At 39.9% G+C, this 14773-nt stretch overlaps 1 protein-coding gene across 1 annotated transcript in view; it reads left to right on the top strand.

Annotated features, from left to right (window-relative positions):
- The window catches only part of ndst2a (N-deacetylase/N-sulfotransferase (heparan glucosaminyl) 2a), a 197457-nt gene that overhangs the window by 160833 nt on the left and 21851 nt on the right, over positions 1-14773 (top strand). Inside the window, exon 5 of the mRNA XM_056470651.1 lies at positions 12628-14288. Coding sequence (XP_056326626.1) covers positions 13269-14288 — 1020 coding nt within the window. The 5' untranslated portion in view covers positions 12628-13268. The remainder of the gene's footprint in view (positions 1-12627; positions 14289-14773) is intronic.

Here is a 14773-nt window from a genome sequence, read left to right as displayed (position 1 = left end):
AGCGCTATTTAAATATAAGGTATTATTATTATTATTATTATTATAAACATGAGTATACCAGCGTCCACATTGAAAATTCTAAATAAAGTTAATGTTAAGTTACACTTGAAACTGAGGACATCTTGAAACGTCTCAATATGTTTGTCAGTGCTGCAAAGCAATTTAAAGAAAAATATATGTATTTAATTAAGACTTCACTCTCATCAGTGCTAATATTTAAACTTGATTGAAATTTTCGATATAGAAGCGCATTCAGTGGCATCAGTGACTTTTGCACCTTACCATTTAAACTCATTGAAATCGTTTGCACAACATATTTTCATTCATTATATGTATTCACATTCTGTTATCTGTTCCTATGGCCTTAATACCTCCCAGTGACACAATGAGCTATTAGCCTGACATACTGTACATTTAGTTGGAATAGACTGTTTCATCATGTCTGTAAAGTGTTCGACCTTGACTTTGCCACTCTTCTGGTTTGATTAAGACTTTGGCCAGCACAATTCCATATGAAAGGCAGCCAAGATGGAGTTAAATTGTGTAAACAGGACTCAACTCTCTCTCTCTCTATCCTCCTACGCTCATTCTTCATATCCTAATGATGATGCACAACTCGGCCTATCACTCTCCGCCTGCCTCTTAGTACATTTTCTCTCTTTTAATGGTGTTCATGCTAGCAGCAATTTGCAGTCACAAAAAGAACAAAAGGTCAATTGTTTTCAAGGACTTTTTTTTTTTTTGTTTGTTTGTTTGTTTTTTGCCCACTGAATATAGTGCAAGTAGAAATGCCTTTACAGCTGCTAGGGATTAAATGCCAGTCAGCGCTGACACCTCTTTTCACACCATACTTACTTTTGAGATCCTTGAGGCCTAGGGGTCATCCAGCGGACTGGGTAAGCCAGACAGGTGGTCAGATTCCTTCATTCTGCCTTTGGAGCAGGCACGTGTCCCCCATCCCACACACGCACGCATGGTGGGTGGCCGGATTTGCTTGCCTCTGCAGCATGCTGAAGGTTTATTCTCTAAACAGCAGTGTGTGGTGCTGCGGGCTGCGGGAACAACTTGATCTTGAGGTAAAAGGAGCTCACAGCCTCTACCGAGCTTGATCCTTGTCGCTGCAGCTTTCCTGCTTTCTCAGCTGCCTTCTCAGCCCCACCCCTCTGAATATCTCCAGAAGAAAATCTTGGCCAACTGAAATATTCTTGCAATTACCAGCCCAGTCACAGCACAGTTAGCATGTGGCAACCGAGCCCGCACATTTCCTCTCACTCACACACGTGCTCTCACATCGGCCACATGCGATTCTGTAATGCGGCAATGCTTCAGAGCTTGGATTTGCAGGGATGATAGGCATGATATTCTCACCAACAATGTAAATATTTTGACACTGTCTTCCCGAAGCCAATGGGCACATCACTGCTGCCACCTGTGAGAGAATGAGAGAGAGAGGTGTGTCTGACTGACTGCCGACTGCAGAATGCTCTCATGACGAATGGGCCCTCTAATGAGGTGCAATTTTTAATCGTTAAATATTTATTCTGTGTTAATGAGAGAGATTAGACCTCAATATTTTTCAGCATGGGAATTTGCTATTAGAAGGTTTTTTTTCCCCCTTTTCTCCCCGTAATGAAACGTTTTATCTGCTTCCCTCCAGTCATTTCACCGTTGCTATGCTTGTTGTCATTCCTAACAAGATCTGGTCTCTCAAAATCGTTTGATGTTAATTTATCAAAGAGCATTGAGCGTAAATTAGTAGGATCTTTCTGGTCGTCGTGAATGTCACTAGTGTGTGGCCACAAGTTGGGAGTTGCTTCCTCTGCTGTCTCTGAACTGAAACTTTTCTGTTCTTGAATCTGAGAGAGCAGAGCTGCAATTTGAATTTAAGAAAGTGAAATTCAAATACGTTTCAACTAGGAAAGCAAGGTTTATTACAGGGAGATTTCACCTTTTTCTGGTAATTTATCACTGCTGGCAATTCAATATAATGCTAGTTAATGGTTACGGACCATTGCTGTTGATGATACATTGAGTGAAGGGAAACAATCACTTTGTGCATGAAATTGGATGTTAATTACATTTATCTGTAATTCACAGCGGTGTCACGGTTGCGCAGTGGATGGCACGATCACCTCACAGCAAGAAGGTCGCTGATTTGAGCCCCCGCTGGGCCAGTTGACATTTCTGTGTGCATGTTCTCCCCGTGTTCGCGTGGGTTTTTTCTGGGTGCTCCGGTTTCCCCCACAGTCCAAAGACATGTGGTATAGGTCAATTGAATAGGCTAAATTGTCTGTAGTGTATGTGTGTGAAAGAGTGTGTATGGGTGTTTCCCAGTGTTTAGTTGCGGATGGAAGGGCATCCGCTGCATAAAAACATATATTGGATATGTTGGCGATTCATTCCGCTGTGGTGAACCCTGATAAATAAAGGGACTAAGCCAAAAAGAAAATGAATGAATGAATGTAATTCACAGCCTTAGCAAATGATCCTAAACATGTTCAGCTTACAAGCCAGTTTTCAGACTAGCACACAGTAAATCAAGTACCAGGAAACCTCACAATATACTGTATATATCACCAAAGTTATTCACAACAGTTTCTGTTTAAATCTGTACTGTTCTACTGGAAAAATGGAACTGCATTTTAGAGAGGAAGTGAATTATACTGAAAAGTGCAGTAGGTGATTGTCTTCAGAAACCTTTTTTGTTGTGCTGGTTGAAAGTCTCTTCACATTCCAATAGTAAAGAATAAAGTAATTGATCTAAATGTATTTATATGTATTTTTATATTCTGGGTCAGGCATAAGACTAAAAAAGTTCGTCCAGTTAAAAATTGTCAGGCCAAAAATAAAGGCATCTCAAACTGTCAACAAGTTTAACTCTGTAGATAGATATGTCATTTGTGCATACACAGGAAGCATGGTCACCTACAGCTGACAGAGAGACATCAGGCAAACTCTGCATTAAACTGAAAGACCTCTTTCTGAAAGACCACATGGCCTTTTATCCATGAAAAGAAAGGTTGTTTTTGAAAGGGCTTCTTCCAAAAAAAAAAAAAGCAAACTCTGAATTACTTTTGTATGCTGGAGGAAAATGGCGTTATGCAGTTCAAAACAACAATCAGAAGGATGACACCATGGCTGAAGTATTACATTTAGACAGGTATGTTTTAAAACTATTTTAGTTACACAAAGCTTATGTAGATTTTGTTCTTTTTTTATGAATGGGTTTATATGCACAGAGGTGTGTTTCAGCCACTGAAAACGTCCGGCAAAATATTGATTTCATGCAGTACCTTTTACAGCATCGATAATATAGTCAGTTAAATAGACCTAAGCATTCATTTAGTTGTTCAAGTGTAAAAGGAGATGAAAACAAGCTATGTATGAGGATCAGCGAGCACAATTGAAAATGAAAAGTCACTCGTTGTGTTGGTAATGTAAGGGTAATGTAAAAAGATGACCGGGTATTTGTGTTTTTTCTGTTCTTTATTTCTGATATTTTTTGTCCTTCTATTTCTCTTTCACCTAGCCAGCTTTACTTAGGTGAAGTTTGATTTATATTTCGCACATTCGTTCATTTTTTAACAGTGACAACCTGTGACACGCTTCACCTCTAACGCTACTTTGACTATTGGGTCTGAAGTAGCGTGTTGGTATGACTTAAAAACAACATTGTTTACAGTCGATTTAATAGTGCTAATGTTGTATTTTGTAGTCACTGACTGATTATTTGATTTTACTATTTATAATTTGCAAATAATATTTTTCTGATATGATATTATTAAGGAGAAATTCAGAATGTGCGAATATAAAACCAACTTTACCCCAATGCCAGTTTTGGGGAAATATAATTCCTGCACCTGCTGGCCTGTCAACAACTACGCTGGATTAAGTGCATGTCTTCATAGAGTTTTTTAACTGGTGAATGACATCTAGTAATCTAATGTTCTATAAGGTTGTCTATCGTCATCAGATCGCCATCTATTCGATGCTCGTTCATGACCTCAGTAGGCATTCTGGTAGATCACCTACTGCTCCTTTAATGATATATAAATGGTTTTAAAAGTCTTTTTACAACAAACTTTGAATGTTACATTAAGTGATGCAAAGTCTTGATTCCAATATTTACTCTGCTCCATCCGTGTGATGATCTGCAGACATGTATCAAACCCATTCATTACAACTAAGTACACTCTGAAACTGTGTAGACATGACCATTCACAAGATGGAGTGCTATTCATAAAGCAGGCATTCGATTTTCAAAGTTTTCCAGTACATGGATGGATGGATTAAATGACTCCATGTAACTTGTAGCTTATTCAGTTAAATATCCAACTCATTCAATAAAAGGAAGGCCATTCTTCAGCTGAACATACAACAGACTGTAAAAAGAAAGTTCTTAGAAAAAAAAAATAGTTGTATTATGTGTAATGTTTCACATAAGTTAAGATCTTCTTCATTCTACTGTCTTTTTGTAGGGCTGTGCAATAAATGGAAATTCAATTATGATATTGACCTCCAACCATTATTAAAAACAATAATCAAGATAAATCAATTAGTTTGTTATATCTTACCCCATTTCTAGCAATCCACATTCATTCAATTTCACATGGAAATCAGTTAAATCAGGCACGCAACAGAACACACTCATGTCAAATCATAGTTTTAGTTCAAGTTGCCTAAATGGTCAAATACATGGACAAATGTGTTAAAATGCAGCATTAATGATTATTCACATAAACATTTATTTGTTATATGTTATAAATAACTTAAAGAGTTGCATAAAATGTCAAATAGATGTGCAACAGTAAAATGTATCCATGTGTATCTTAAAGTGACAGTGGACTATAATCATACAGTCTAGGAGGATAAAACTGTCTGTTTTTATCATTATTAATAATACATCAAACGACAAGGACAACATCACTTACTGCTCTTGACTAAAGGACTTGTTTAGCTTTAATAAGAAACAAATCAAGTTTCTCTTGTAGTGAAGACTGCTTAAAACAGTTTATTTCATTTGTGTATCTTTCTTTTTTCAATCATTTTGAGTTACCCATTCTTCTGTGATGAGAAAATGTAAATTTTCAAGATCACTGAAATGTAAAGATGTTATAGCAACATTGATTTTATATATTAGTCAAACAGGTTTTGGTTATTTGGCCCACTCAGGATTATTTTCAGTAATCGTGATTACAATATTGACCAAAATCAGCAGGTGGATTAGGCAAGTTAGCAAACTAATAACATCTTGACAAAAATTCCTGTACATCCTTGAGTTACGTTAATGCCCTCTAGCAGGGTTCAATGGATTTTTCTACTGGCCCGATCAAAATGAACAAAACAATAGGCCTAATACAAAATATTATAAGATTAAAATATGGAAAAATTATCAGATGGTAATTTCTGTCAATTTTCCTAATGGATAAACGGCACTTTTCAGCATACTTTCATATTCGTCATGAAACGCACATTTACCGATAGGAACGATATCCTGCCCTACTCATATTTCCCTCTTAATATAGTCGTATATATGGCTATTACACAACCATAATACACAGTGTTATAGCCTGGTTCGTTGGGTCATTTTGCTTTCTCAGTACAATTGATCCGCTCCAGAGTTCATTGCAAGCGAGCCAAGACCACCTGAATGAGGACTGATTGATTTGGTGCTGATCTGAGCGCAATTGCGGGATTCACATACCCCAAACTAACTGGGCCAACAAGACATGTTCCGAAACAAACGTCTAGGTGTGAAAGCACCCTAAGACTGTATTTGCCCGCAATTTACAATCAGACTCAGCCATATTAAACTTGAGTGACAAGGCAGCACTGACCCAATCGGGCCAGTGACCATCATGTCTACTGTCCCGAGAGTCTTGCACGCTGGCCCCGGGCAGTCCTTATTGTCAAGCCCTGCCTCAAGTAATTGAGTAATAAAAAAACTGTGTTTTTATTATTATTAATCAAACATCAGAAGACAAGGATAAAATCACTCACTGCTCTTGACTAAGAGACTTGTTTAGCTTTAATAAGAAACATATCAAGTTTAATTCTCGCAGTGAAGACTGTACTTAAATCGCAGTTTATTTCATTTGTGTGTTTTTGAGTTCAATCATTTTAAGAACTTTTTGTTTTGTTTTTTAGTTATCCATTCTTCTGTTATAGCGAGGTAAATCTCTAAATGTAAAGTTGCAACTATGTTTACAGAAAAACATTTTATTTTGTATATCAGTTTTAAAGGTTTTGGTTATTTGGCACACTCAGTATCATTTTTATTTATATCTATTACAATATTGACCAAAATAATTGTGAGTATAATCGAGTAGCCCTAGATTTTAGTGCATATTACACTGCATTCAAAGTAATTTATTCCAAAGCAATTTATTCCAAAGCAGATGGATTAGTCAAGTTAGCCAACTAGTGACATATTGGTAAAAATACCTGTTCATCCTTGGAAAAACTTTGGGTGTCCTCAAATAATTGCTTTCATAAGGCCAGTTGTGATTTGGCACAACTTTGGCTGTCACCATTTCTCATCCCATCCTATCTTAACATGGCAGCTCTTGTAAAAACAACAGCCCAGTTTTTGAGGCTGTTGATTAAAGCCCGTCTCAGTTGTGTTGGTATCTTTGTCCTCTCCAGTTAAGTCTGGCTTGCTAATTGCCATCCTGTAATCCAACAATTAACAGAGGCTGCTCTGCAAGCATTATCAGGAGATCAGCAGCCAGCGACAGTGAACCCTGCTGGAGCTCTTCAGCATGCGGCTCACATCAGTAAATCAGCTTAGTTTGGGTAATTCCTTTTCACTCACTCATAATACATTCTGTTTTTGCACTATTTTCAGAGAGGCAGAGCGAGAGAGAAGCCAGCGTTCTCGAAAGCCAAACACAAGCAGGTTTTATCAGCACCACCGCCCTCATTCTCACATAGTACTCTGAGAAATGGACGAGTAAAATAAACACTTTAAAGACGTAGTTTAGCCACACTTCACATGCCCATTTGAAACCTGAATGGGATGAAAAGCTGCAAAGTGCCTTTATCTCCGTCCACACTCAAAGAAATTCATAGACTTGATAGACCGAGTTCAGCTTGGGAGGATTAAAATCGTACTGACGTCGAATGTTTTGTTTGTTTTCATTTTTTTTCCATCTCAGCTGAGATCATAAATATGACTAAGACGACAAATGGTGGGGGGGAGCTCATCCTTTCTTCTCTGCTTTTTGTTCAGTCTATATTTCATGCACTGGAGTGAGTCTATTTGGTGTGTTGTTCATGGTGAATAATCAGAGGGGGGCAGCGGCCTGTGGAATTTGACGGTCAGCATTGTGATGTTTGGCTAGGGAGGGCTTGACCCTGGGGTTTCTGGGGCAGAGGGGCTGAGGAGAGGCTCCTCACATGGTCCACCTTCATCTCTTTGTCTCAAACATTTGTGGTTCAGAGGGGGCGAGTATTGCTGTTGTCACCCTGCGGCCGTCTGAAATTCAGGGTTTCAGAATTATAGCTCCGATTAAGCCACACTCTCCAGCTGTTTGTAAAACATTTCCTTTGATTAAAAGTAAGCTCAGCTTTTTTTTCTGCCGTCCCCCACAGCTTGTAAATTCTATAAATAATTTGCATGTTAATTGCCCCACAGGATTGAATCCATCTAAAGATTTTTTTCCTGCTATTGAAGCGTTTTGTTATTGTAGAAGCACTCTGTATTTTTTTCACTTGAAAATTGGATGTAGCAGGTAAGCTGCAGGCTCATTAAATTTCTCCACACATAGTAGCAGTTTAAAGTGCTCTTTTTTTACTTAGTATTGATTGAAGCAGTCTAGTTTTCTTGCAGGAGTGTGTATGTGTGTGTGTTTGTACAGGCAAAGCGCCCATGATGCCCAGAGGCCTGCACACCTGTGGCTCAAATACAGCCTGACCTTGGAGCCTAATGATAGCCCCCTCCTCCACCTTGCCCAGAGCCCATATCTCTCTGCCTATTGTGCGTGGAAGCCTCCTGCTGGTCACTTTATGCACTGCAATTTTACTCCGGTACACTAATTAGGGCTGTTTGCCAAAGCAAGCATTACTATTTTCTTAAAGCTGGGCTTAGAGGCTGAAATAGAGCCCTAACCACAAGTATTACAATTTGGCATGTAACATGTCCCGCATTATTTGTGCAATGGAAACCTCAAATCATGTGGTTTGTCGAGGAGAGTTGCACTATTCTAAGAGCAGGATTTACACTTGGCTAATTGTAAAATGAGTGACTAAATCCCAAACACTTTATTGAAGTACTAGACATTGGGTCATATATAGGGACCAGAACATAATAGAGACTTGGGTGATTGGGTAACCGTTCAGAGCGCCCTAGAAACCACAAAGTAATATACTTATACACCACTTGGAACTGTTTAGAAAAGTGCTCTAGCAACCTTAACTTTAATAATTACTTTAATGTGTCTCATTTTTAATAAAATGTGCATTTATTTTTTTGAATTTGATGTATTTCTGGTGTAGATCAAGTCCTATAGATGCATTTACTTACAGCAGTTGGATTTAGGGAGCATCTATTCAAGATACAGAACAAAGGCAGATTGAGTTGTTCTGTTGTAATTAGGTTAGAGTGAAAAGAAACCGGAGTGATGGAAATCTAAAACCTCACATGACCCATATACAAGCTCAACCAGTATAGGTTAGAGGTCAGAGGTCATATTGATCATGGGTCATTGTGTGAGGCATGGCAGCCTTGCAGAGTAATGTATGCAGCACCACAAGAACTAGTTCTCTCTTGGTTGATAGCATTTAACAAAGAATCAGAATCAGAATCAGAAAGAGCTTTATTGCCAGGTATGTTCACACATACGAGGAATTTGTTTTCGTGACAAAGCTTCTACAGTGCAACAGGATTACAGAGACAGGACAAAAAACAGATAATAAATATATTTTAAAAAAAGTAGCATAGTAGTAGCATAGTAACCCTAACCCGGTGTCTTACCATCACATTATCAGCCATTCTATTCACGAAAATGCAGCTTGTCAAAACCTGTGACCTGCCAGGCTGCCTCAGGTGACACGCAGATGTGATTTCACAGCACTTTCCGTGAGAATAGCACAGCAAACTTGTTTTTGTGAATGTGTGGCGGATCTTCAAGGTGACAACATTTGTCTGCACCTCATCACGCCCCTGTCTAATCATTTTTCTTGCTCTCAAACATGGTTCCACATTTACTCAATATGTCATTTTGCCCTCATTCCGCCCCATTAACACAGCTCTCTATTAGTAGGAAGATCTTAGTGTCACAAAATATTGAGGTGAGACTTCCGGTTTTTCTGCTAATTTCAGAAGAGACCTAATGAATTTCATGCTTCTCTTGGTTTTACTGCCTATCACACTTTGAATACATATTTATGCCAACAGTTGCCGGATGTCAGCAAGCCACTATAGAAGAGCATGTCAGGGAGTGAAGTATGGGGAGTGTAGCACTAAAATTTCCTAGCGCATTTCTAGATATGCAACTTCACTAGGTTGTCCCAAAATTTCTCATTGTGCTATGCTGGTTCGAGAGTGTGTGAAGTAAATTTTGGCATTTAAATATTGCTTTAATAAAGTTACACACACTACACTTCCTGACAAAATTGTTGTTGCCTATCCAAGTTTTAATAACAAGAAATAATAACTTGATTTCTAGTTGACCATTTGGTATCAAAAGTGGCTTATATGAAAGGCAAAGGCCTCTAGATTTTGCTTATGTTACCAAAATAAAATATAATCATGCCTTGATTTTTAATTATTTCATTAGGACAGTAAGGTCTGACTTTGCTTAGACAAAAGTCTTGTCATTTAACAGTAATATTGTACAGTATAGAATATAAAGTCATGGTGCAGTGGAAAAAGAATTAATACTGTGTATGACTCCCATGAGCTTAGAGGACTGCATCCGTACATCTCTGCAATGACTCAAATAACTTGTCATTAAAGTCATCTGGATTGGCAAAGAAAGCGTTCTTGCAGGACTCCCAGAGTTCATCAAGATTCTTTGGATTGATCTTAAATGTCTCCTCTTTCATCTTACCCCAGACATGCTCAATAATCATGTCTGGTGACTGGGCTGGCCAATCCTGGAGCACCTTGACCTTCTTTGCTTTCAGGAACTTTGATGTGGAGGCTGAAGAATGAGGAGTTCTATCCTGCTGAAGAATCTGCCCTCTCCTGTGGTTTATAATGTAATAGGCAGCACAAATGTCTTGAGAACTCAGGCTGTTGATCTTGCCATCCACTCTGTAGATCTCTCGACCATTATTTTTCCTTCACCAAACTTGACTGATTTCTGTGATTATCTTGGGTCCATGCTGGTTCCAATGGGTCTTTTTACAGTATTGGTGATGATTGGGATGCAGTTCAACAGATGATTCATCAGAAAAATCTACCTTCTGCCACTTTTACAAATGATCGACTAGAAGTCAAGTTATTATTTGTTCCTTTACAACTGTGATTGGTAGTCAAGTAGAGTATACATAAATGCAAGTTAAACAATTGAAAAAATGAAAAGATTTGTTTTGTGATTATACTAACACGTTCCATTTCATCTTTGCTTGGGGTAAAAGTAAGTTTCAAAATAACTTTGCTTCATGTACTGTTCATGAACCTGACACTGCTGAGGGTGCCATTTGAATGAACAATGTTTGGCTGTAAATTAATGTTTCCCCAAATAAATTAGGACTACGGGTGCTACAAGTAAAATGTGATTGTGTCTGCTCTGGTCTACATAGCACGAGAACAACAGGAGTTAATTTTTGTTTATAGCAATATAAATTGAACTTGTATTACAACTAAGACTATGGCATTGCATTTGTTGTGCAGCAGCTATTGGGCATCAATATCTTATCTTGAAAAATGTGCCCTCAGTACCGCCAATCCCTATCGACAGAGTATGCTTGACCACGAATTAGAAGGCAAAAGTAAAAGCATGAGGATGAAGTGGAGCACACTACCGTTGAATGGAACATCCCACTGATGCTTAACTCTTAAGCTCTGCACTGTAACTAGTAGATATAACTAATGACATCCTGAAGTTTTATCAACACTACGGTATAACAAAAAATTTAATTCTCTTATGCGTATGCTTCTAGTAGTGACTGAATGCTGCTTTACTTGCTTTTTCCCTTTGTCCTTCCTTGACTGTCTTATTCTTTCTCTTACATGTTCTCTCAGCCTTTGAATCTTATTTCCTCCCTTAGTCACACTCCTCCATCTCATTTCCTCCTCTGCTCTTGTGTGCCATTACTGTGTAAGCATGTTTGTTTACTGACGAGAGCAGCGTAATAAACACAAGATATGCATGGCCATCCTGATCATTTCCTGGTCGAGTTCAGCTCTGAATAGTTCATGATTTGCATTCTCTGACTCGAATGTGAAAGCTATTCTCCTGAGATGAAAAATGCTCAGTAGTAATTTCATCCCGGCTTTAGTAGCACATGGCATGTAAAACCATTCTGTTCAATGATTCAGGGCTGCCGCTCCCTGTCGTCCTGTTGCTTTACTATAAAGTTAATTTAACGTTGAATTGGATACACTGACCTGAGTGTATCTTTATGACCTCATGAATTGCGATGTGTCGTGATGGAAACCTTCTGTTTGTGTACACTTGTGTGTATGTTTTGAACTGATGTTGACCGGGTCAGTGTGGTTAGAGTGCTCCCATGCTAATAATAACTTAGGTTTCTGTATCAGGGAGAGTTCTTCGTGTAGGGTTCATTCTAGGGTTGATAGATTTAATGCAGTGGAGCACTTCATTGCATTGTCTTGCAAATTTTCTTTGCCATCTCATGGGCAGGTGCATTACCACATTAAGATTCTTTGCATTTATTATTAGCACTGGGGGTGTAAAGGGTTGTCTGTTTTTCTTTGCTAGTTTTTTTATTTGCACTGTTTTTCATTTCCTTTATTTTCCCCTCTTAGCTTATCATCTGCCCTAGACAAGGTGCCTTTGACCAAAGCACAGGCTATGCTTGTTCATCTGTGGGAAAAACGATCCTTTAAGTGCTAGCCCTGATTTATAGTTACAGCAAGGCTGGCATTGATCATGTCAGAGACTGATAGCTGGCTGTAAGCTGACAAAGCCTCTCTTGGTGAGGAGAGGAAGGAGAAAATGTGCCTGGGATGCGGTGATTTCCATCTCTTGCGCCTTGAAACTCAATCTGACTGTTGACTTGTTCTCTCAAATGGAGAATGCTTAAGATATTCTCAAGTTTACAAACAGTGCAGTCCGATTTCAGTTTTGAATTACCAATCATCTGCCCTCCCATGCTTTTAGTAGGTCTTTGCATGTCCAAGTTTCACCTTTAAAAACTTTCCAGTCACTTATCCATAAGGTCAGTGATCTCTTTATCATACCTGTAATGCTATCTCACTAGAGGACAAGGGCTACTATGCTATTTTAGGAGTCATGAGAAAAAAAGAAGACTGCTGGGTAATGTAGAAATCTGCAATAACAGTCATTCTAATAGCAAAAAAAAAAACAGATGGCCTTGCGGTGTTTGACCATTTAGTAGGCTACAACCATGTCTTGGTTCTTCTATTTCATTAACTGTTTAAACATGCTTGTTAATTTGTTTGCTAATTGCATCTCCCTTCTTTCTTTTTTTTAGGTTGTGACTCATTCAGCCCAATGGTGAATGCATCATTCATGCTGTGGCTCTGCAGGGGGCAATGTTCACCATCCTGCTCCAGTGGTGAACACCCTCGGAGCACCCACTGAGGCCAGTGGGGCAAGTGGAGCAACGGGCTTGAAGCTCTCCAACATTTTCCAAATAGCCCTCTGCACTAAGAGGCACATTCTTATTTGAAAGCTTGGCACAAAGCAACGTAAAGAAGTCAGCAGTGAAACAGCTGGTCCTTTGTCAAGTGGTGGTGGTGGAGGAGGAGTGTCAGAAGTTATCAAGAAACCCAATCCTCTTATCCCAGGCTCAAGACGCCAGCCAAGAGCAAGTGCACTCAGGGAACGTGTGGCGGGGGTGAAAGTGCTGGCTGACCTCATTGGTGGACTGGGGGCTTGAGGCAGCAGTCAAAGCGGAGACACACGTCATGGGCTATGGGGGCCATGGTGACCTAGCATAAATGGCTACTCCTGACCCAAAGCTTGTGCCGGTGTCTGCTGCTCAGCCCTACTCCTTTTTCCTTCTCTTTTCCTCTGTGTTATCCTCCTCTTGCTCTGAACACTGCAACGGTCAGGCTCTGGGCCTCCCCTTTGCCCCCCTCTCTTCCCCAGTCCCACTTTTGAGTTGTGGCCATGGGGCTGTGGAAGTTAGTGCGGGGCGTCCGGCAACTCGAGCTGCACCGCCTCATTCTGGCTCTCATCATCTTCTGCCTGCTGTCCATGGCTTTCCTGGCATACTATGTCAGCAACAGCCCTAAAATAAAGGAAGCGCCCCCTTTGCCCTTCAGTGACTGTGGTGGGGTTGTTGCAGCCGCAGCAGGAGGGCAACGGGCTCCTCTTTTCCTGCCACCTTTTTCAGGCCGGCAGAGGACAGTTAAAGTGGTGGATAACTCCCGAACGGAGCCTGTGGTACTGGTCTTTGTTGAGAGCATCTACTCACAGCTCGGGCAAGAGATTGTGGCTATTCTGGAGTCCAGCCGCTTCCGTTACCACACAGAGATTGCGCCCAGTAAGGGCGACATGCCTACGTTGATGGAGCGCGATGTTGGCCGGTATGCCTTAGTCATTTATGAGAACATTCTGAAGTATGTCAACTTGGATGCTTGGAACCGTGACCTGTTGGATAAATATTGCTCAGAATTTGGTGTAGGCATTATCGGCTTCTTCAAAGCTAATGAGAACTCACTGCTCAGTGCCCAGCTGAAGGGCTTCCCATTGTTCCTGCACTCTAATCTGGGCCTACGGGACTACCACATTAACCCTGCTGCCCCATTACTGTATATCACCAAACCCAATGAAGTGGAGCAAGGCCTACTTCCCGGTGATGATTGGACAGTGTTTCAGTCTAACCACAGCACCTATGAGCCTGTGCTCCTGGCCGTCACAAAGTCCTCTGAAGCACTGGCTCACCTAGGCCCCCACAGAGCCCTTCATGCCACCGTAGTTCAGGACCTCGGGCTTCATGACGGCATTCAAAGGGTGCTTTTCGGCAACAATCTGTCATTTTGGCTGCACAAGTTGATTTTTGTGGATGCTATAGCCTATCTGACAGGAAAAAGACTCTGCTTGTCCTTGGAGAGATACATGCTGGTTGACGTGGATGATATATTTGTGGGAAAGGAGGGTACACGGATGAAGGTGACAGATGTGAAGGTAAGCATTTAATAAATTTTTTTTAAAGGGATAGTTTACCCAAAAATGAAAATTATGTCATTTAGCAGTGACCCTAGTCTCTATACGTTTGCATTGTGTGCTTTGGAATGACAGGAAGATGAGTAAATGATGACAGAATTTTTTTTTCAGTCCATTAAAGCCTTGTGCTGTTTAATGTTGTACATCTAAGCTTTCAATTTGATAGCTGAAGCTTCATATTTTAGCCATTGACATTGACAAAAGGCATGTTCTTGAAATGGGTTACATAATGCATTATCTAAGAGATAACATTGTACACAGATGATTATTTGAGCATTGTAGTGTCATGGAGAGGCTAAACAGCTAGTGCTTAAAATAACTTGCTTGTTAGAGCAAGGGATAATTGCTCTGTTTGGACAATATGCCTATTAACCTCCTATTTATTAGTGTCTTTGCCAGAGGGGCTGATTACATAGACTTATTAAACACTCCCAGTTCTCATCATA

This window comes from Danio aesculapii, chromosome 13 (genome assembly GCF_903798145.1).
Source record: "Danio aesculapii chromosome 13, fDanAes4.1, whole genome shotgun sequence".
Lineage (NCBI taxonomy): Eukaryota > Metazoa > Chordata > Actinopteri > Cypriniformes > Danionidae > Danio > Danio aesculapii.
Note: the sequence above shows the minus strand (reverse complement) of the source record. Positions and strands in the feature narration are given on the sequence as shown.